At 39.4% G+C, this 24,012-nt stretch overlaps 1 protein-coding gene across 11 annotated transcripts in view; it reads right to left on the bottom strand.

The window, feature by feature from the left end:
• prkcz (protein kinase C, zeta) overlaps nt 1–24,012 on the bottom strand; it is a 394,504-nt gene that overhangs the window by 96,169 nt on the left and 274,323 nt on the right. For all 11 annotated transcript variants that reach the window (XM_059655617.1, XM_048561464.2, XM_059655615.1 and 8 more), the window contains 6 exons: nt 23,241–23,338; nt 22,237–22,323; nt 12,836–12,971; nt 11,663–11,750; nt 10,741–10,860; nt 4,624–4,703 (listed from right to left, as the gene is read on the bottom strand). In XM_059655617.1, coding sequence (XP_059511600.1) covers nt 4,624–4,703; nt 10,741–10,860; nt 11,663–11,750; nt 12,836–12,971; nt 22,237–22,323; nt 23,241–23,338 — 609 coding nt within the window. The remainder of the gene's footprint in view (nt 1–4,623; nt 4,704–10,740; nt 10,861–11,662; nt 11,751–12,835; nt 12,972–22,236; nt 22,324–23,240; nt 23,339–24,012) is intronic.

Genomic DNA, 24,012 nt, shown 5'->3' with positions numbered 1-24,012 from the left:
CATTTCTACATAGAAAGGGTAGATGAATGTTTGGAAATGTCCAGCAGAATAGGCCAGATAGGCTGGGACTATTTTCACTGGAGCATAGGAGATTGAGGAATGGCCTTACAGATGTTTATAAAATCCCAAGGGGCATATATAAGGTGAATAGCAAAGGTCAGTTCCCTAAGCTGGTTGATTTTAGAACTAGGGGGCATATTTTTCAGGTAACAGGTGCTAGATTTAAAAAGGGACCGGAGGTGGAGGCAACCTTTTCACACAGAGATTGGCTTGTGTATTTGGCTAGCGTACATTTGGACAGGTGCATGAATAGAAAATCTTGAGAAATTTGGGACAAACACAAGCAGGTGGGACTAGTTTAGTTTGAGAAATGATTGGCATGGATAGGATGGACTGAAGGGTCAGGTTCCATGCTGTATGACTATGACTTTGTAAAAGCATTCTGGCTTCCTCTGCAAATACTTTTCATCGTGTCCATAAAGTTTTGTACTATATTTTAATTGCCTGAGCTGAAGACAAGTTGCGTACCAGAACAAAAAAGATTTAAATATTTAATTAACAATTCCTTTATCATTGCCTAAATTCCGTTTTCAAACTGACTTTAAGATAGTGGAACATTTATAAAATACAAATCGAAGAACATGTTAACATGTCCTAAGTAAGAACTGTACGAAAAAATAGAAGCTGTTACAACCGTTTATGACATCTTTCTTACATAATTTTTCAATAGTTCTAAAGGGTCTGGATGTGAGTTTGCTCGCTGAGCTGGAAGGTTAGTTTTCAGACATTTCGTCACCATTCTAGGTAACATCATCAGTGAGACTCCGAAGAAGCGCTGGTGTTATGTCCCGCTTTCTATTTATCTGTTTAGGTTTCCTTGGGTTGGTGATGTCATTTCCTGTTCTTTTTCTCAGAGGATGGTAGATTGGCTCCAAATCAACGTGTTTGTTGATGGAGTTCCGGTTGGAATGCCATGCTTCTAGGAATTCTCGTGCGTGTCTCTGTTTGGCTTGTCCTAGGATGGATGTGTTGTCCTAATCAAAGTGGTGTCCTTCCTCATCTGTATGTAAGGATACGAGTGATAGTGGGTCATGTCGTTTTGTGGCTAGTTGATGTTCATGTATCCTGGTGGCTAGCTTTCTGCCTGTTTGTCCAATGTAGTGTTTGTCACAGTTCTTGCAAGGTATTTTGTAGATGACGTCCCAATCCCAGCCAAAGAGAGACACGCACGAGAATTCCTAGAACCATGGCATTCCAACCGGAACTCCATCAACAAACACGTTGATTTGGAGCCAATCTACCATCCTCCGAGAAAAAGAGCAGGAAATGACATCACCAACCCAAGGAAACCTAAACAGATAAATAGAAAGCGGGACATAACACCAGCGCTTTGTTGGAGGCTCACTGATGATGTTACCTAGAATGGTGATGAAACATCTGAAAACTAACCTTCCAGCTCAGCGAGCAAACTCACATCCAGAAACTCAACCTGAGCTACAAATCTTCTCAAAACTCGCTAGTTCTAAATGGTTTTTGGTTTAGAAATGCAATCTTTTTCAATAGTTTTTATCACTATACCTGAACTGTGGAGCTGCCACTTAGAATTTATTTAGCTTTCACAAATCAAATGGGAAATATTTACTGGGGCTTGTTGGAAATATGCAGAATCTTGGATTCAAACACACTATCTACTGAGGGAAAACAGAAAGAAAACAATTAATATTTAATTTTCAGGGATCTGGCTGCTGATTTAATCACAAGAGATGAATGGCCAAGGAGGGATGAAGGAAAACTCTAAAGCAAAAATAGGGATACGGATAAGACATACTGCCAACAGGGACTATGGAGTTCCTTGTACCTAACCTTTACTGTAAAAGCTAAGATATCCAAGTGTCAAAGTCTTTTGAGTTGAAATAGCAGATGCAGAGAATAGAATCTCGACAGTACATACAGGCACCATTTAGTCCATTGAGTTCCACAAACCCTCGTAAAAGCATCCCATCCAGATGATACCCTGCTACTGCTACTGTTGTAACCCGACATTTGCCATGGCTAATCCACCTAGCCTGCATATCCTTGGACACTATGGGGCAATTTAGCATGGCCAATCCACCTCACCTGCACACTTTTGGACTGTGGGAGGAAACCGGAGCACCAAGACAAAACCCACACAGACACAGGGAGAACATGCAAACTTTACACAGACAGATGCCCTAGGCTGGAACTGAATCCATGTCCTGGGCTCCGAGGCAGCAGTGCTAACTACTATATCGTCATGCTGCCCATATTGTGCCAGTTTGAACTCCTGTCTCTCCTGAAATAATACTTTTAAAACAGGTGTGGCTCATATGTTGAGAATTCCAACATCTTGTCAGCAAGTGAGGACGAAGCATAGAACCATAACAATTAGATCTTTAAATTTAGTGTTATAGTCCTAATGCTAATAGCGGAGACAATCAAAATGTATTTCTAATGCTTCTTGTGATTTGGTAACAAATGTATCTGCAAACAAACATTCCAATTCTGATTATTTCTTCATTGTTTATAATCTTTTTGAACTTTTAAAAAAAAATTGGACCTTTTTAAACATTCAAATTTGACAGAATAGATTTTTTCATTAAACAGCTATATAAACATGTTTAGAGGTTTTAACCAAGTGACAGCAGTAACAAAGACTGTGTAGTAACCACAGGATGTTGTTCTGAATACCTGGCATGCTTAAGTCCTGCTTATATTTTACTGCAGCCATGTAGCCATAATCCAAACTGGGTAATGTGTAAAAGGGAAGAATGAATCACTATCCAAGTCTCAAAACTCTTACGGGTAACGACATATTGTAGACCAGACCAGACCAACACAATTGCTCTGTATTGTAGCAAATTGGAGGATGGCACAAACCCAGGAGCAGGCATCAGGTTCTCAGTACAGGGGTCCCCCAGTTTGACAGCTAATATTGGCAACAAAGAACAACTGATCCAACTAAAACAAAAGTTAAATTATCCCATAATATCTCATCTGAATTAGTGGATTGAACAGCGAAGACTGCTAAAATTAGTAGAAATATTCTTTTTAAAAACAGGATTTTTCACATGGTTTTTACTGGCACATTTATTTTCTAGATGGAAAGTGCAGAGGCTTTCCTGAAAAATCTACATATACTATGATATATTAAAACTGTTAAATCATATTCAAGGAGAACATTATTGTGGACAGCTGTGTAAAACTGCATGAGATCGCACAGCAGCAGAAATTCATCACCAGATGTAAAAATAATCGAAGATTTGGATTTCTGATTTTCTTTGTCATACAATAAAAACTTGACTTAAAAAAAGGCACTGAAGTTGGTGTTGGTTTTGAAGTGATATTACTGATTTAAGATTTATATTTAAATACACATTAATAGGGACATTTTCCCTATTCTAAATCTGGTTGGATAGTATCATTGACAACAAGGTGTAGAACTGGATGAACACAACAGGTCAAGCAGCATCAGAGGAGCAGGAAAGCTGACGTTTCGGGTCTAGTCCTTTCTTCAGAAATTTCTGAAGGGTCTAGACCCGAAACGTCAGCTTTCCTGCTCATCTGATGCTGTTTGGCCTGCTGCCCTCATCCAGCTCTACACCTGTTGTCTCAGATTCTCCAGCATCAGCAGTTCCTACTATCTGGATAGTATCGTTGTTAAGATAAGGCAGATCATAACCACAAGTTTCACTTACTGACGTCAGCAGGGCAAACACAGGATTACTACTTAACAACACAAGTGCCAGGCCAACATCAGCCAGACAAAGCTTTCTAGCTCCATTTACCGGTGTCCATAGAGTCCATTTTAACCCTGGAATGTCAAAGTTGTCCAAAAAAAAGAAAAAAAATGACAGCAGCCTAGTATAAACTGGATCTGTAATGTTGGCACGGTGGCACAGTGGTTAGAACTGCTGCCTTACAGCTCCAGGAAGCTGGGTTTGATTCCAGCCTTGGGCGACTGTCTGTGTGGAGTTTGCACATTCTCCCCGCATCTGCGTGGGTTTTCTCCAGGTGCTCCGCTTTCCTCCCACACTGTAGGGATTCTATGATTCTACGATAAGTGTACCTTTAAGAGACATGCTCATGATATAATCACTGCATTATAGAATGTGACCTGAGTGCATAAATATCTCCTAATACATTTTACCTCAGGTCATCCGAAGCATGACATTGTACTAGAAACATGATGCTCCGCTGAAATTTAATGCTTAATGTCAGCCCAGTTGGTAATATGCCTAATGAACATTAACGTTCTTACATAATAAGTTGGTTGTAGAATTCTTTAATACCACAATATCCATGCCCAGTTTCTTGTGTTATGGAAAATAAAGTAAAAGGCCTTGGAGGCAATTTCATATCTTCAAAATCATGTCCGTATCTTTTTGAAATTCTACATTATCCTCTTCACAATTCAGAATATTTTAAAATTTTGTCTTCAAATTTTTAAATTATATCTTGTACACCAGGATCATTAATATAGATCATTGAGAACAATTGTGTCAACAGTTATCTCCCTGCTTCAAAATACCTTATTGCCTTTGGATTGTAATGAATACCTTATTTCAAACCAACATTTGAACAATCAATCGATCAGTCACTTACCTTATTTAAAAATCCCTTTAGGACACTGGCTGCTTTTACTGAAAGTGATCGAGGGATTCGAATAGGCTTCTCCAAAATAACTGGAAAGATTTAAAAAGTAAATTAAGTGTATTGCTGAATTTATTATAGATACTAATTTTCTACATTTCATTATTCTATGAAAGGTCTTCAGTTTTCTCTCTGTTTAAACTTTGCCAGATTTTTATGCATGACATTAATCGTAGCTGAACACATTAGATGATTTAATAGAGTAGGTCTTATTCTTTAGGTCTAGAACCCAACTTTCAATCTGTTGAGAGGAGATTTTCTCCTTCAGTTATTATCAGTTCCTGGCCGGAAAATAAGTTCTAATGTATGTATATTCACAATTTAGAATTTCCAACAAGGTGGGCATGTAACTTAATGTCCCACTCCAAAATATTTATCAAGACACTTCAGGTGGGAAATAGAAATGTTATACTTTTTGTAGTAGACAATACTTATTTCAGCTGGGCTAAAGGCACTTTGTTGGAGAGAAGGTTCATGAATCTCATTCTTAACTAACTTTTATCAGTTAAAGTTCCAAATTTACATGTCTTATCTGACAGGATAGTCAGGCTGATATTATTTACCTTGATAATCTAACAAAACAGAAATATATTTTCACTGAGTTAATTGAAAAATAGAGTCTGAGCCAAAAAGTTTTTAAAACCACAGGTAACACTACTGCCTAATAGGAGCAAATTACTGCAGATGCCAGAATCTCTACTGAAAACAACTGCTGGAGATCACAGCGGTCAACTAGAACCGAAACATTAGCTTGCTCTCTCTCCATGGATGCTGCCTGATCTGCTGTGATCTCCAGCACAAATTTTTTTAAACAATTATGCTGACTAACCAATGCACAGACATTCAGTAGCATGGGTGAGGTGAAGTCAGTATTTGGGTGAATGCAATAAGTTCCACCCTGTACTAAGAACAAAAAATGTTGCAGAACTGACAAAAGTCAGCTGGACAATGTATAACCATAGAATGTGTAACCAGGACAATGTCAGTGAACACAGTATTGCATATATGCAGGTAGCAGCATTCAGAATCTGAACATAACTGCGTGCGGCATTTCAATTTAGCTTAAAGGAATCAGTGTGGTTTAATGCTGAATCAAAAATAACGTGGAATGTCACTTAGTTTATCTCCTCTGACTCAACAAGTTGCATTTAGATACTATCATTACTTGGAAAACATTCCAACACATCTCACAGATGTCATTAGACAAAATGGACACTTGGTCAACAATAGATAGATTTGATTTGTAGACATGAACAAACGAGTTGTCAGAAAGATAGTATTAAGAAGTGCCTTAAAAGATGAAAGCTGATTTATCAAAAAGAACTTACAAAGTATGGATCCAAGACAGCTGAAGGTAACAAACTAATGTCAGAGAAATAGTTGCTTGTGGTGGGAGGGCAGGATAGCATTAGAGAAATTTAGACATAGGAGATAGGAGGAAATTGGAGCTCGGGAGAGAAAAAGCAACAAAAGGAATTAAATAAGACTGAGAACTTCCACTTGAAGATGTTGGAGGATCAGAGGCCTATGTATGAATGCAAGGGCAGGGAAGATGGGTGATTTGGAATTTAAAGAGGAGGGACAAGGCAATAATGATATGAGTAACAATGACTTAAGTGGAACAGGAATGGACAGAGTGTACTAACCTAACAGTAAACCAAAGAGTAAAGTCAGAAAGGAAAAAAAGGTGTAAAAAAACAGAATTGAAGCTATTGAACTGAATCAGCATAACATTTTATAACAAGGATCAATTCACAGTACAAATATGATACAATAGCAATTTGAGTGATGTGGTTTCAAGGCAACCAAGGGCGAGAATTGACTATTCCACAATATCTGATATTGTGGAAGGACAGGACAGGAAAATGAATTACGGCAGCTCTGTAAGCAAAAGATCTCATCAGTACGATTGAGAGAAATGATCTTACTTTTGAAGATCAAGATGTGGATTCAATTTGGGTAGACATAAGAAATGGTAAAGGAAAAATAACTGAAGAATTGAGGGCAGTAATACAGACCCTGTAACAGCAGTTCTCCAGTGGGACAAAATATACATCAAGAAATGGTGGGCACTTCAAGATATGTGCAGTAATAATTGCAGGAAACTTCAATCACAGATTAATAAATAAAATAAAATTGGCAAAGTTATTCTAGAGGTTCCGTTCATTGGACGTGTTTTGGACAGTTTCTTAGAACAATAAATTCTGGAATCTATAAATGACGAGGTTGCTTTGGACTTGGTAATTAATTATGAGACAGGACTAATTAAATACATCAAGGTTAAGCATGCCCAGGCAAGTGATAATCCCAGAAATCCATATTTATCTTGAGAGTGAGAAATTTGGGTCCACAGTTGGTGTATTAAAGCAATTTGTAAAGATCTGAAGGCAGAATTGGCTAAACCGAAATGGTTAAATAGGTCAAAAGATAACGAAGAAACGATAATAAGTTCGTCATTTACGCAGAGGAGACTGAAGCTAAATAATGCTAGATGTAGTACAGTGAAGAGAAAATTTCAGTGATATGTCACCATCATTCAAGTCTCGAATCTTTGGGCAAAGATAGCCCCACCCACATGCTCCTGGGTCATATCCCTCCAAATTTTACCTATTCACATACTTATCCATGTCTTTTAAACATTAAAATTGTGCCCGTACCCACCACTTCCTTTTCAAAGTTCATTCCAAATGCAAAAATTTGCCCCTCACATCTTTAAACTCTCCCCTTGCACCTTAAAATTGTGTCTAGTCTTGAAATCCCCATCCTAACAGAAAGATAATTACCAATAACTCTTTCTATACCGATCTAAACTTCTATTAGGTGGTCCCTCAACCTCCTAGGCTCCAGTGAAAATCCAGGCGGTCTCATAACTCAAACCTTCCATACCCAGCAACATCCTACTAAGTCTCTTCTGAACCCCCTTCAGCTTAATAATATTCTTCCTATAAGTGGGCAACCAGAACTGGACATAGTATTCCAAAATAGGCCTCACCAATGTCCAAGAAACCTTCCCAACTCCTATACTCAAAGGACTCAGCAATGAAGACATCCTGTCTATATGTGACGCAAACTTCAAAGGATTACACCTGAGCATCTAGGACCCTCTTGTTCTACAACAGTAACCAAAGCCCTACCATTAACGGTATTAGGCCTAGCCTTGTTTGTTGTACCAAAATGCTATACCTCGCATTTATCGAGATTGAACTCCAGCTGTCATTTTTCAGGCCATTGATCCATTTCATCAAGATCCCTTTGTAACCTTAGAAAACCTTCTTTGCTGTCTGCTGTGCCACCAATTTTGATGTTGTCTGCAAACTTACTAACCAGGTCTTCGTTATTCTCATCCAAATCATTCACATAAATGACCATCAAAAGAGGGCCCAGAGTGAGCCTGTGGAACACTGCTGGTCACAGGCCTCCAGCCCGTAAAGCAACCCCTCAACACCTCTCTGTGGCCAAAGCAGGGGATCAAATGGGATAAGAGAAGGGGTGTTTTTGGCAACACATGCAGCCAAACATAGATGAGAACGAGTCGTTGAGCACATCAGCAATTGCATAAGTACGAAAGATAAACAGGAAGCTTAAGGTAAGCTGTCAAGAGAATGATATTTCTCATGTGGCCACAGAAGAAGTGGAGTTTAAAGTCCGCTGGACAACATGGATGTAAAGATTCGAAGTGGACATAGCCTTGTCTGTGACTGAGAACAGGGGAATGGTCAGCTGAATTCACAAATTAGAAGTGGTGTTAATGAATGTTAAGCGCTATGTGGAGGGAGAATCTAATGGTCAAAATGTCAGGTCTGTGCTCATTGGATCCAAGGGAAACTGACCAGTGACATAAATCTGAAATTATGAGTCAGAAAAATCTAATGTCCTTTCAGGAAGGAAACTGCCATCCTTACCTAGTCTAGTCTACATGTGACTCTAGACCCACAGTAGATAAACAGGAGGCTGGATGAACACAGCTAGCCAGGCAGCATCTGGAGGAAAGGAGAAGTCAACATTTTGGGTATTTCCCTTCTTTCGAACCCAGACTGTGTCCTGAAGAAGGGCAATAGCTGAAACGCTGACATCTCCCATTCCTCCAGATGCTGCCTGGCTTGCCAAGTTCTTTCAGCCTCCTGTCTGTCTAACTTGAATTCCAGCAGCTGTTTTCTTTTGTTTACAGTTTTTTTTGTCTCCAGACCCATAGCAATGTGGCTGACTCGTAATTACATCTTTGGCAATTAGGAATGGGCAATAAATACTTGCCTAACTAGAGACACCCTCATCCACGAATGAATAAAAACAAGTTGGTTTGAAAATTGGCTCAGCGGGAGGCAGCAAATGGTTCTCCACCACAGATACTATGTGATTGGTAGGCTATTTCCAGGGACGTTCTGGAGGGCATCTTACAAGAAGGAAGCATGAAAAACAGTTTGTAGACGACGTAAGCTTAGGCCAGGGTGCTAATGATGAGAAACAAGACTGCTGTACAACATCAATGAACCCGGTCAGTGCATTTAGGAATAAGAAACAAAGATTCTAAGAAATTTAGCAGTCAAGAGTGATGGAGAAACACATCTTATTAAAACTTTGCAAATAGCAGGACAGGTGGATGAGGTGACCCAGTAGGCATACAGAGTACTTTCCTTTATTGGCTATGGAGTAGCATGGAAGAGCAGAGAGGCTATATTAGAATTGTACAAAACACTAGTTAGACTAGACAGATCATGGCATGCAGTTTTGAATATCAAAACATAGGAAAGCTGTTGTTGTCCAGGTGAGGATACAGTGGGATTTATATGGATCTTGCCAAGAAAAGAAAATTTTAGCCATAGGAAAGACTGGTTACGCTGGAATTTCTTAACACAGAGGAACAGTGTGTTATTTAGCCTCTTGAGCCTTCTCCACCACAATCATGGACGGCTGACTATCTCAATTCACTTTCCTGTTCACTCCCCATGTACCCTGATTCCCTGAAAGATAAAAAAATGATTGATGTGTATTGAATATTTTCAAGATAAGGGCATCCATTACCCTCTGGAGTAGAAAATTCTAAAAGTTCATAACTCCTTAAGCGTAAAAAATATTTTCCTCTCAGTCCTAAATGTTTGATCCTTTCCCTGAAGTTTTCTGCTGTCCCCACCCTACCAAAGCCCTAGGTTGTTTGCTTTAGAACAGAGAAAACGAAGGGAAGATTTAATTGAGGAGTACAAAATAATGCTTAGAGTGAAAATGAAGGAATTATTTCTGTAAGCAGAGACATAAATAACCAGGGAAGAGAAATTAAGTAATGTGTGGAAGAATTAGAGGGGATTTGCAGAATTATTCTGAGGTTTGGAATTCACTGTCTAAAAGACTGGCATGGGCAGAAACTCACAAAACACCTGATATGTGTGCGATTTGTTGCAACCTACAGGATTACAGACCATGGGCAGGTGACAGTAGGTTGGATTCCTCTTTCTCCTGGCATAGATATGATAGACAGAGCAGCATCCTTCCGTACCACAAATCTTTCTTATTAGATTAGATTAGATTACCTACAGTGTGGAAACAGGCCCTTCGGCCCAACAAGTCCACACCGCTCCCTTGAAGAATCCCACCCAGACCCATCCCTCTATAACCCACACACCCCTGAACACTACGGGCAATTTAGCATGGCCAATCCACCTAGCCTGCACATCTTTGCACTATGGGAGGAATCCGGAGCACCTGGAGGAAACCCACGCAGACACAGGGAGAATGTGCAAACTCCACACAGACAGTTGCCCGAGGCTAGAATTGAACCCAGGTCCCTGGTGCTGTGAGGCTGCAGTGCTAACCACTGAGCCACTGTGCCGCCCCCTTTCTATTTGTGTTTTGCCAAATTCGAAGTTCAAATGCTTATTTTAAATCAACTGTATAATTTAAATGAATGCAAGTCAACCAGAAAAATAACCTGCCCAATTTTTCCCCTCTTTGAAATAGCTGACAAGTGAAGACTGCTGTTCCATGTGTGGTAGGTGTCCTTGATTCATCACTTAATTGATGAGGTAGAGAGCCTTCTTATGAAAAGGAAAATTAAGTTCACATTTATGTCCTGCTAACCTTGGAACAGGTAATCCTCTGTGTTCATGTCTGGATTATCAGTGATGATGTCAAATGGTGATCTTCCAGCCATCATTTCAAACATCAATACGCCAAGTGCCCACCAGTCTACACTAAAACCTGCCAAATAACAAAAAGTGGTAAGTGGTGTTTTTGCATAAAAATTTATTTATTAACTTTCTCTTTCACAAGATTAAAACCTACTATCTAATACCCTAAGAAACTAAAAGCATATGTCTTCGCCTCCGTTTCTTCCTGCACCCCTTCCTCGCTTCACCTGATGTGTGGGACGTAATGTGGAAAAGCAATTCAGTTTTAACAAGTAGCACCTAAGCACCAGTAATAATGGACCAAATAAACAAAATAAACTGCTAAAGTATTGACAAGTTATTCAGAAACAAGATATTCCTCTTATCATCGAAATATTGAAATCAAAGCTAAACTAAAAACACATGCAAATTACTCTTGAAATCAACTGTAAAAACTGACTAACATTTCTGATTGCTCTGTAGTCGCTGAGAGTTTGAATTTCCTTTTTGTGCTTCCCTTTTAATTCCATTTATCAGTAGAATTAAGTAACCTCGAGGGATTTTCGAATTTTTTACCACTTTGCTCTGTTGAGATTTCCAAACAATCCTTGAAAAGATAGGCAAGCAACCTACTGCAAGACTTTGGTAAAATAAATCTGAAATGAAATTGAATACGTTTGTGTTGTGAAGGCCCTATGTCCAATTTTCCCCTCTTTCTCTCAGTAGAGGCTCCTGGCTTCCACTCTGCACTCCCCATTCAGACAGCAGGGATTATAATTCTACATGAACCAGGAAATCACTTCCTTCTACAAATGGAACACAATACAGATGCACTAATGTACAGATGATCAAACACAACTATGCTAGCTGTGTCCTCTATTACAGTTGCTCACCATACTCCTCTCCTCTCAATATTTCAGGTGCTATATAATTGGGTGTGCCACAGAAAGTGCTGGTAGTGTCACCAGGGCCAAGTCCTTCCTGTAGGGGAAACATAAGTTGTGACCTCTCCAAAATACATGTTTCATAACAATTTAAATAATTAGCAGCAACATAAAAAAAATTCCTCTCAAGGATTCAGGGTCAGGTGATTTAAAAGTAGTGGTTGACTGAATCAACAGGAACATTTAAGCACATAGCAGTGCAGGAGAATACTTAACTGAATGTAAAATTATTCAGAGTATCTTGCAACATTGCAGTCAGGTAAAAAATGGATGTACATTTAACTGTTAGAATACATCACTGTGGAATGCACACCTAACAATATTACATGTATTATCAGATACAATTCACAAGATACAACATGTCATTGCTGTATAACATACCAAAATATAGCTAATCATATTACCATTTCTGAACAAGATAATAAAAAGAGATCTGAAAACAGGAAATTGTACTAATTAATATACTTGAGACAATCAGGAATAAATAACTGGTTGACACAATTGCAAATCTTGACACGGTGCACTGTAATTGATGCGTAACTTGGAGCCAACAACTGTAGAAATGTGAGTAGTTTTATTATCAAGAATTCTTGCTTTCCTCTGCATTCAAATGGGATTCATATTTTATAGCATCAGCAAATATGTCTCCATATATGATCAGTGTTAGTCAAAGTCATTAGTCATGATCTATAATTCAAGCCATTGTTTTAAGAAACGTAGCAGTCCCGTGGCTTTGTGAGAAGTGCCTAGCACAGTGTGGTTGTCAACAACATTGATCTTAAGGCTATGGTTTGAATCCAGATTTACTTGAGGTCAGATAAGGCCCCGCTGATAGCCATTAAGGGAGAGAGAAAAAAGGCTTAACAACGGTCCTGTTCCATTGCAACCTAGTTGGGTTTTAGAAGCAGGTATTTTGTGAAAACAGAGTTGGGCTCAGCTAATTGGTCACATAGGCTACTGTCATTGTTTGGTACCCAAATGGTTATGAGGCCTCATGGGGAAGCTTTTTGAAAAAAAAAGTATGTTTATCTCTTACATGCACTTGTATCATTCAATTCCATTATCATGAGAATAAGGTTTTTTCCTAAATGTCACTCTCCCTGCGACAGATAAACATCCTACCTTGCACATTCCATAATCTGTTAATTTGATGTGACCATCAGAGTCTAAAAGAACGTTGTCCAGTTTCAAATCTCTGTAAATGATTCCTCTGTCATGAAGGAAGTTGAGGGCAATACAAATTTCAGCAGCATAAAACCTAAAGGAGGCAAAGATACTGATAATTTCAGAGAAATGCATCACAATAAGTATTGCTTTCCTGTTTATAGTTTCTTAAATTTGAAAATGTTGTCAAGAATTAATTTTAACCAGTTAATCATACAGTTTCCAGAATGATTTTGATCTCAAAACTACCTTTTTCGTACTTGGGTGTTAGCTGCCCATAAATAAAACAGCCGAGGTTTCTTACCCATGCTTTGATGTATGGTCTAACTTTTAAGACACAAACAGTTCCGGTCTGCAACATGCAAAAGCTGCAACAATCTATATATTTAATATATATTACATATTTACTATATATTGAATTGTTCAAGAGACTAAAGCCATATTCTAATGATTTGAAACCAAAGATAAAGATGGCCTCATATCTTCTATATCCTAGGTCATTAAAATTGAGCCAAAGGAACAACTGCCTCGAAGGAGTACGAACAGGTGCCATCTCATTCCCATTTGCAAAGAATCCATACGATCACCCCATAAGCACATTCAACTGGGTGGAGACAAACTACCAGATATAATCAGTTAGACAATGGGTCTGGCCATAAAAGGAATTTTCCCAGATGTAATCCTAGCAACTGAAATCACCAGCCAAGATCATATTTAAGTCACTGTGCGGATGGAGTCAGAAGATCATGTAACAAATCAATCAACTATCATTTGTTTAAGCATCCTATTCCCTCTGCAGATTAACACAAGCAAATGAAATACTGATAAAACCCTGTATGGTGGTCTCACTCTATCCAATTGACTTTAAGCTATGAATCACGTCTTCCAATTTCTGACTACCAAGGAGAGATTTTGTTTACACAAGTCAATTTAGTGGTTGCTATAAATGGACCTCTCAGATATTTCAGTTACTCTTTCCCTGCAACTACTCTGTAGGTGTAACACTAAATTCTGCATTCTGTTCCATTAGCCTGATGTACTTATGTAAGGTATGATTTGTCTGGTTAATATGTGAAACAATACTTTTCACTATATCTTAACACATGTGACAACAATATATCAATCAAAAATCAATTGAACAATTCCTTCCATGCTGATCTTCAAACCACCACAATGTCAAACCTGAATGAATCAGAGTAATGCCTGAAAACAATCAAGACATGAACTTTCAAGAGCTGAATACCCTTCAATTGTAGTGGATTTTCAAATTCCTTAAACTATCCACCAACTCTAACATTTATTTGTATAAATGTGAATGTCAAGTGTGTGGGTGTGAGAGAATGAGTACTTTTATTATTTTACATTGATTCGCTTGAGTTTAATTAATACTGCCTTTTTTTTTAAAATGAAAAAGAAAAAGATCAAGGATTGGCTGGCCAACAGAAGACAGCGAATGGTAGTAGAAGGAAAATATTCTGCCTGGAAGTCAGTGGTGAGTGGTGATCCACAGGGCTCTGTCCTTGGGCCTCTACAGTTTGTAATTTTTATTAATGACTTGGATGAGGGGATTGAAGGATGGGTCAGCAAGTTTGCAGACGACACAAAGGTTGGAGGTGTCATTGACAGTATAGAGAGCTGTTGTAGGCTGCAGTGGGACATTGACAGGATGCAGAGATGGGCTGAGAGGTGGCAGATGGAGTTCAACCTGGATAAATGCGAGGTGATGCATTTTGGAAGGTCGAATTTGAAAGCTGAGTACAGGATTAAGGATAGGATTCTTGGCAGTGTGGAGGAACAGAGGGATCTTGGTGTGCAGATACATAATTCCCTTAAAATGGCCACCCAAGTGGACAGGGTTGTTAAGAAAGCTTATGGTGTTTTGGCTTTCATTAACAGGGGGATTGAGTTTAAGAGTCGTGAGATCTTGTTGCAGCTCTAAAAAACTTTGGTTAGACCGCACTTGGAATACTGCATCCAGTTCTGGTCACCCTATTATAGGAAAGATGTGGATGCTTTGGAGAGGGTTCAGAGGAGGTTTACCAGGATGCTGCCTGGACTGGAGGGGTTAACTTATGAAGAGAGGTTGACTGAACTCGGATTTTTTTCATTGGAGAAGAGGAGGAGGAGAGGGGACCTAATTAAGGTATACAAGATAATGAGAGGCATAGATAGAGTTGATAGCCAGAGACTATTTCCCAGGGCAGAAAAGGCTAACACGAGGGGTCATAGTTTTAAGCTGGTTGGAGGTAAGTATAGAGCGGGTGTCAGAGGCGGGTTCTTTATACAGAGAGTTGTGAGTGCATGAACTGTTGCCAGCAGCAGTTGTGGAAGCAAGGTCATTGGGGACATTTAAGAGACTGCTGGACATGCATACGGTCACAGAAATTTGAGGGTGCATACATGAGGATCAATGGTCAGCACAACATCGTGGGCTGAAGGGCCTGTTCTGTGCTGTACTGTTCTATGTTCTAAATCCATGCCTTTTATAATCAGTGCATGCAAATAGTTAGGCATCCAGTGAATTTACAAACATATCCTTTTAAAAAATCTGTTGCGGTTAAACGAGGCATGGGAAACGGGAGACTTGTCATCGGTTCATAATATATGCAGACAGAGGTTGTGACATAATAAAGTGTGGAGCTGGATGAACACAGCAGGCCAAGCAGCATATTCGGAGCACAAAAGCTGACGTTTTGGGCCTAGACCCTTCATCAGAATACAACTGAGCCCAAATTAATTTTCAGTTTTGCAATCTGAGCTCTACCTATTCCTACTGACGTCCATAAATCCCAAGCAGTTCAAATATCGCTTTCCAACATGTAGAAATTTTCACCTCCCCTAGGTAAGGTTTCCTAGACCTTATGTAGCCATTATCCTTGCAGTGTCTTGGATGCCATTTCATGTTAAAATATTTGAACGTGTTTGCAGTTGTTGCAGCAGTGAGTTCCACATTAATGTTGTCTGCCACTCCACAACAAGGCTTCCTTCTGGACCACAGAAAATAGATGCAAATTAAAATTTCAACACAATAAATTTACTTAATTTGGTTAGTTATATTATTGCAGTTTTCATCAGAAAGCACCCTGCCTCCAACTACACTGTACTTGTTTTACTGCATTTGCCGTGCAACATATCTACACTTAAATCGGACTGCTTTTCCATGTTAATTGGAGATCAAATAGACAGGGTACCTAACTGGGTGATTCTGGACTGGCAGTCTGCAAACTTCTCTTGCAATGCTCACATCCGATATATTACAACTAACAACAAAAAATATTCAAAGAAAATGGTTGGAAGCTTAATCCTTAATTTTTGGAAATTTCAGCATTATCCTGGAGGGCTGCCAAGCTTATACTTGACATTTTTGAGAGACTGGAGCACCTCCTATTTTCTGCTTCAAAATTGAAAAGCTGCCTGTGGAGATCACATTTTATGTCGGCAGCCTTCTCAGCACATTAATGATCCAAGATGCAAAAAATTGCATGTGAGCCTCAGTGGACTCAGAATGATCACTGTCCCTAATCAGCCAAATGCCCACTCATCTTTGACTCTGACATGAAAATGCCACTGAAAGCTGCTGCTAACATCATACTTCATCCTGACACAAACAGTCATAGAGATGTACAGCATGGAAACAGACCCTTCTGTTCAACTCATCTATGCCCGACCAGATATTCTACATGAATCTAGTTTCATTTGCCAGCATTTGGCTCATATCCGTCCAAAGTCTCACTATTCATATATCCATCCAGATGCCTTTAAATGTTGTAACTGTACCAGCATCCTCCACTTCTTCTGGCAGCTCATTTAATACACGCACTACCCTCTGCATGAAAAAGTTGCCCCTTCGGTCCCTTTTAAATCTTTCCCTTCTTACCCGAAATCTATGTCCTTAGTTTTGGACTTACCCACCCTGGGGAAAGGGACCTTGTCTAGTTACCCTATCCATGCCCCGCATCATTCTACAAACTTCTGTAAGGTCACGCCACAACCTTCAATGCTTTTTAAGAGCAACATTTTTGTGTGTGGTCCAACAGCTCACAATTATTGTTATAAAAGCTGATCAATAAGGATTTTTGATGTTTAAAATAAAGAGAAAAACACAAAAAGCATTGGTCTGAGTAAACTGGACATAATTATAGCCATTGATGATTGGAAGCCACACAGCAAAGCTCACTCAGAAACAGAAACAAAAAAGGTTTTAACATATTCCTGACAATTCATTATTCCATTTAAAAATGGAAATTATAATGGCTATCAATGAATTACAACAAAGCAATCCAACTGAAACAGTTCAGATAGATATTAAATGAATATTTTTCATCAGTTTTTACTGTGGAGAAAGAAATTGAGGCTAGAGAACTCAGGGAAATAAATACTGATGTTTTGAAAACAGTTCACATTACAGAAGAGGACATGCTGGAGGTCTTAGAAAATATCAAGGTGGATAAATCTCCAGGACCTGATCTAGGGTATCCCAGGACGTCGTGGGAATTTACGGAGGAAATTGCGGGGCCCTTGGCAGAAATATTTGTACTGTCCTCAACCGTGGATGAGATGCTGGTTGGCTAGGGAGTAGCTAATGTTGTGCCTTTGTTTAATAAAGGGTGTAAGAGAAGCCTGGGAATGATAAGTGTCCAAGTCTGACTTCAAATGGTGGATAACTTGTTGGAAGTGATTCTGAGAGGTAGGATTTATATGCATTTGGAGAGACCAGGAATGATTGGAGATAGTGAGCATTGTTTTGTGCTAGGAAAATCACGCCTCACAAACTTGATTGTGTTTATTGAGAAAGTAACCAAGAAGAGTGATGAGGGTGGAGCGGTAGACATTGTTTACTTGGACTTTAGTAAAGTCTTTGACAAGGTTGCGCACAGTAGACTAATTAATAAAGTTATATCTCATGGGATTCAGCGTGAGCTTGCCAAATGGACACAAAATTGGCTTTACGACAGAGACAGAGTGCTGGTGGAGTGCTGCTTTTCAAACTGGAGACCTGTGACTATTGGTGCTCTACAGGGATTGGTGCTGGGTCTACTTTTGTTTGTCATTTATATAAATGATTTATATGAGAATATAGAAAGAAAGGATAACATGTTTGCAGATGACACCAAAGTGGTAGTACAAATTGGTAGTACAGAGGACAATGAAGAAGATTATCTAAGATTACAAAGAGACGTTGATCGATTGGCTGAAGAGTGGCAAATGGAATTTAATTTTGATAAAGGAAAGACATTACATTTTGGAAAAACAAATGAAGACAAGACTTATACAATCAAAAGTCAGGCCTTTCGCAGTGTTGTAGAACAGACAGTCCTAAGGGTTCAGGTCAGAATTCTTCACACTTTGCAGCACATCTAGATAAGGTGGTTAAGATGGCATTTAGCATGCTTGCTTTCCTTGCTCAGATATTTGAACATAGGAGTTGGGGCATTACGTTGAGGCTGTACAAGATGTTGGTGAGGCCTCTTCTAGAGTACTGTATCCAGTTCTAGTCACCTTGTTATGGGAAAAATGTTATTTAAGCTGTAGAAAGTTCAGAAGAGATTTACCAGGATGTTGCTGAGAATGGAAGGCTAGAGTTATAAACAGAGGCTAAATAGGCTGAGACTTTTTTCACTGGAGCGTGGATGCTGAGAGGTGACCTTTCGAGGTTTATAAAATCATGAGAGGTTTGGATAAGGCGTATGGCAGGTGTCTTTTCCGTATGGTGAGGATTTCAGGATGAGAGGACATATTTTTCAAGTGAGAGGAGAAAGATTTAAAAATGACATGAGGAGCAATTTTTGTTATTTGTCCACAGAGAGTGGTTCATGTGTGGAATGAACTTCCAGAGGAACTGGTGAATGTGGATACAATTATAACATTTAAAAGACAAGTACAAGAATAAGAAATGTTTGGAGGTATATGGGCCAAGTGCAGGCAGATGCGACGAGTGTAATTTGGGATTATGGTTTGCATGGACTGGTTGGATCGAACGGTTTGTTTCCATGCTGTATGACTTTATGACTATATATTATCATGGACAACTAGAAAAAAGCCAGGAGTTTTTGACAGTCACAGCAACTTTAATATTCCATATCTTACCAGTAATTAATATTGTGACACAGTCAATTTTGAGACAAATGACGCACTTTAAGGACCTCCTTAAAATGGGAAAACAGGAGTGAAGAGTCACAGAAGTTGATGGGGGCATTTCAAGAGGTTTGGTAGCTGAAAGGGGATCTGCTAGAGACAGCTACAATGTTTACAATCAGGGATCATCAGGATACCAGAACCAGGGGTGTGCACGTCTTGAATGACTATGGAGCTGGAGATTCCAGAGATAAGAAGGTATGCCACCACAGAGGAATTTCACAAGTATGAGATTTTTAAAATTGGTATATTGCTAAATGGTAGTGAGAATGCATAGGGCAAAGGCTAAAAGCATTGAAAATAAGATGAGTTGGCCAAGCGGCCCTTCAAACCCACTCCACCATTCATTTTGAGCATGGCTGATCATCTAACTTGATAATCTGTCCTCACTCCACAATATCCTCATCCCTGTCCCAAATGCTGTATCCAACTGCTTGATATACAATGGGCTTCAAATGCTTCCTGTGGTAGTGGATTCCACAGGCTTGCCACACTCTGAACAAATTTCTCATCTCAATCCTAAATCGCTCACCATGCACTCTGAGCCTTTGGCAGTGAATCTTGAGTTCTGCACTGCCCATCAGCAGGAACACTGTTCCTACGTCTACATTGTCCCTACATTACCCTGTCAAATCCCATTAGAAGTTGACAGGTTCTATGAAATCCCCTCTCATTCTTATGAACTCTCATGAATATTGTCCAAACTGATTGAACCTTTCCTTGTACATGAGTCCTGCCATTCCAGCAATCAGTCTGGTAAACCCTTGCTGAACCCCCTCTCGAGCATGAATACCCTTCCTCAGATAGGGGGAGCAAAACTGCACACAGTATTCTAGGTTTGGTTTCACCAAGATTATATAATTGCACCAAGTCATCCCTGCTCCTGTACTCAAATCCCCTTGCTATGAAGGCAAATACATTATTTGCATTCTTGATCACCTGCTCCATCTGCACGTTTACCTTCGGTGGTTGGAGTATGAGGAAACCCAGATTTTGTTGCACATTCCCCTCTCAATCTGTAGCCACATAATAATCAACTTTCCTGTTTTTGTTCCCAAAGCAGATAATTTCACATTTATCCACATTATTCTGATCTGCCATGCATTTGCCCACTCATTCAGCCCGTCCAAATCACACTGAAGCATCTCTGTACCCTCCTCACACCTCACCCTCCCATTGAGCTTTATGTCATCTGCAAATCTGGAGATATTACATTTCGTTCCCTCATCTAAATCATTAATGTATCTTGTGATTAGATGGGGTTCTAGCATCGATCCTTCAGATACCCACTAGTTATTGCCTGCCTTGAGGAAAATGTCATGTTTATTCCTACTATTTGTTTCCAGTCTGCCAACCAGATTTGCGACCTATTTCAATACATGATCCACAATTCCATGTGCTTTAACTGGAAATACTAATCTCTTCTGTGCAACATTGTCAAAAGCTTTCTGAAAGTTCAAATAAACTACCTTCATTATCTCCTTATTAACTCTATGAGTTACATCCTCAAAGAATTCCAGAAGACTTATCAAGCATGATTGCTTTTTTGTAAATCCACACGGACTCTGAGATTCTGCCATTGTTTTCCCAAGTGCTCTCTCGTTAATTCTTTTACATTGGACTCTAGCATTTTCTACACTTCTGACGTCAGGACAACTGATCTATAGTTCCTAGATTTCCCTCTGCTTCTCTATTCAAATAGAGCGGTTACTTTAGTTACCCTCCAATCTGTCGGAACTGTTTCACAGTCAATAGAATCTTGGAAGATCACCACAAATTAATCCACTATTTCTAGGGCCACTTTTGTAAGTACTTTGGGATGTAGATTATCAGGCTGAGGATTTGTCTAGTTTCAATCCTGTCAATTTCCCCCAAACCGTTGCCCTACTAACATTGATTTCCTTCAATTTTTCCCTCTCATCAAACCATGATAGACAGTTCTTAGTAAAGGTTATGTCATAAGTAGGTTTTGGAGTTAACTGCCTAGGTTTATGTGGTGTCAGGGGTCTCATCTGCCATTTGGAGACCTAGTGAGAAACTCACACTGATTCCTTCTGTGAAGGTCCACTGAACTACTCATCAATCAAGCAGTGGCAAGGCCTGTAGCATGCATACCTCGGAATCAAGATCCTGGGGGCAGAGGTCCCATTCAGCATGAGGTGTTGCCCAATCAAAGGCTGGCAGCTCTTGTACTCAATAGCACTACAGAGTAATTTGTGGTTGCTGTTAGAAGAACACCTTTAGAGTCCCAAGATTTCAAACTTGACGCAAGGGTGGGGGCTAATCTCATTAGACACAATCTTTCATTTGGCACAAGCATCTTCCTAATGTAGTCATTTGATCAGACATTGATTACCTTTGATTAAAAGAAACCCTTCCTATCACCCTTCTGGAGTGATGTGGCTCACAAAGGGGAGGTGATGGTGTAGCGGCAATGTCACTGGATTAACAGTCCAGAATCTCAAGTTATTGTTCTGTGGGCGTGTGTTTGAACCCTACCATGGCAGATGTTGGAATCTGAATTCAATAAAAATCTGGAATACAAATCTCATCAATGGGGCAATATACACCAGATAACCACTGTCAGCTGTTGTGAAAACCCATCTGGTTCACTTTAGGGAAAGAAATCTGCCATCCTTACCTCACTTGGCCTATATGTGATTCCAGGCCTACAGCAATATGGGTGACTCTTAACTGCCCTCTTGGCAATTAAGGATGGGCAAAAAATGCTGGCCTAGCCACATCCTGTGAACAAACAAAAATAGTTATTTTGCATGCCACATTGTGACAGGCCCTTCTGCAGCTGGATTAACTCCAGCGACAGTGGGATGAGGCCTTTATGAGGTCACTGATTGGCCACAAAAGAGCTTCAATTAGGTGTGGGACTGAAAGGTCAATAAAAGATGGTTATGACCAGAATTTAACTGTGGTAAAGACAGGCTGGTGGCTAAGTTCAGGTGCAACATCACTGAATTAAATGTCTTTCCTGCCTCCAAGCTCACTACCAGCAACAGCAAAAAATTCTGTCCAGCATCCTTTCTGCAGATAACTAAAAGATGGCAATTTCCTTTTTTTGTCCATATCAATTTCAAAAGCAATTCACACTGGCAGCACTCACTATCTTTGCACTCATTCACCTTAGTATTGTTAATCTGGTAAACTTGTACTATGATTTTTTTCATTAATTATTTGGCCACATGAGAAGATGTAAAAGGTTTTTGTACCTGGCATGTTCTTCAGGAAGCTTTCTTTGTCGTTGCATATGAAACATAAGGTCACCTCCATTGACATATTCTATAACCAGAAACAACCTGAAACATGCCACAGAAAACAGGATTCACTAAATAAATCAATCCCAGCACCAAAGTTCATTTGTCCTCATAAGCTGAATGATTTTCTTCGTAGAAACACAAGATACAACTTTTAACAATTCATTCATGGGTGCTGTCGAAATCACTAATTGTCCTTGAGAAGGTGATGGGAACTATCTCTTTGTTCTACAGCAGTCTCTAGAATTCAAGTCCATTCAAAATGTTGTTAGAAAAGGATTTCCAGGATTTTGACCAAGTGACAGTGAAGGAGCACAGATATAATTCCAAGTCAGAATGGTGCATGGCTTGGATGGGCACTGAAGTAATTTCTAAGCAAAGGCATTACCCTAAAACAAGCACAAGTCATTAGGACAACATGAATGAATGCCAGTGACAGCAAAGGTTTTAGTATATGTAGTACTAATGTGCTTGCTGCTTAGCAACTGCATCCATGGATTTAAAACACGGCAGCTCTTGTCACTGGGATTGAGCTAAAGCTTCACAAAAAATGGCAGAGGGGGCACGTGTCTATTAATCTCCTGCCCAAATTATTACCATTTCTCTCCATTTTAATCTTCTTGCTGTCATGCTGCTATCCTTCAGTGAGGAGACTGTGCAGTTTGAGTTGCAGCAGGCCAAAAGTGACAAAACAGTACGTCTTGTTGTTACATTGCATTCTGATGGTAGTTTAAACTTGACGAAATTCAACTGATTAAGAGAAGTAAATTAGCACAGTAGACGTCAAGAGAGCTTGAAATTGCAAGTCTCTGAATTGAAAATAGGGTCAAAATCTCATCTGATACAAGCATCATCCAGGATTCTTACCTAATATTTTGATCTCTCCAGATTAACTGATCAAAGAAAGTGGGGGGAAAGAAAAGAAAATAATTTAAGTTTTATTTAAGATCATTTCTTACCTGCTTTCTGTTTGAAAACATGAGTGAAGACCAACTAGAAAAGGATTACTGGAGGCCTGCTCAAACACGTGCTTTTCGGTCTGTACCCAATCGATATCCTGTAAAGGAAAGACAATTACATAATATAAAGGCCCAGTCACAAACCACAAGCTATAAAACGTATAACAGATCTTAATTAGATTGTAAGTGAGCTTTTCATTCAAATCTTCCATGCTTCTCTTTCCCATTTAATTCAAGTTCTACATTAATTTTGGCTGGAAGTAGAAGATCACATCTCATTCATAAGGACTCTTATCATAGAGTGGTTGTTGCCTATCTCTGGACCAAAAGGCACAGATTCAAGTGCCCATGTACCATAACACATGTAAACAGACCAATTAAAATACCTCTATCTCATTTATTAACCTCTTCTTTTTCTCAAACTATATGTAAAGCATAGCTGTAAAAATATCAGTATAGGTTTTCCCCATTGAATGTTTTTCATAAATAGAACATTTCACGCATAATGCAAATATTACATAGATTATATAAAACAAAAAACAGGGCATTCAGCTCAAAAAATCCATATTGACATATTGGAGATAGCAAGAAATGCAGATGCTGGAGTCAGAGGTAATACAGTGTGGAGCTGGAGGAACACAGCAGGTCAGGCAGCATCAGGGGAGCAGGAAAGTTGATCTTTTAGGTCGGGACACTTCTTCAGAAATGGGGCGTTCCAGAGGAAGGAGGACAATTCCTCAAGGTGGGCATCCTTGGTAGAGGCTTCGCAGTG

The sequence above is a fragment of the Stegostoma tigrinum genome, chromosome 28 (assembly GCF_030684315.1).
Source record: "Stegostoma tigrinum isolate sSteTig4 chromosome 28, sSteTig4.hap1, whole genome shotgun sequence".
NCBI lineage: Eukaryota > Metazoa > Chordata > Chondrichthyes > Orectolobiformes > Stegostomatidae > Stegostoma > Stegostoma tigrinum.
Note: the sequence above shows the minus strand (reverse complement) of the source record. Positions and strands in the feature narration are given on the sequence as shown.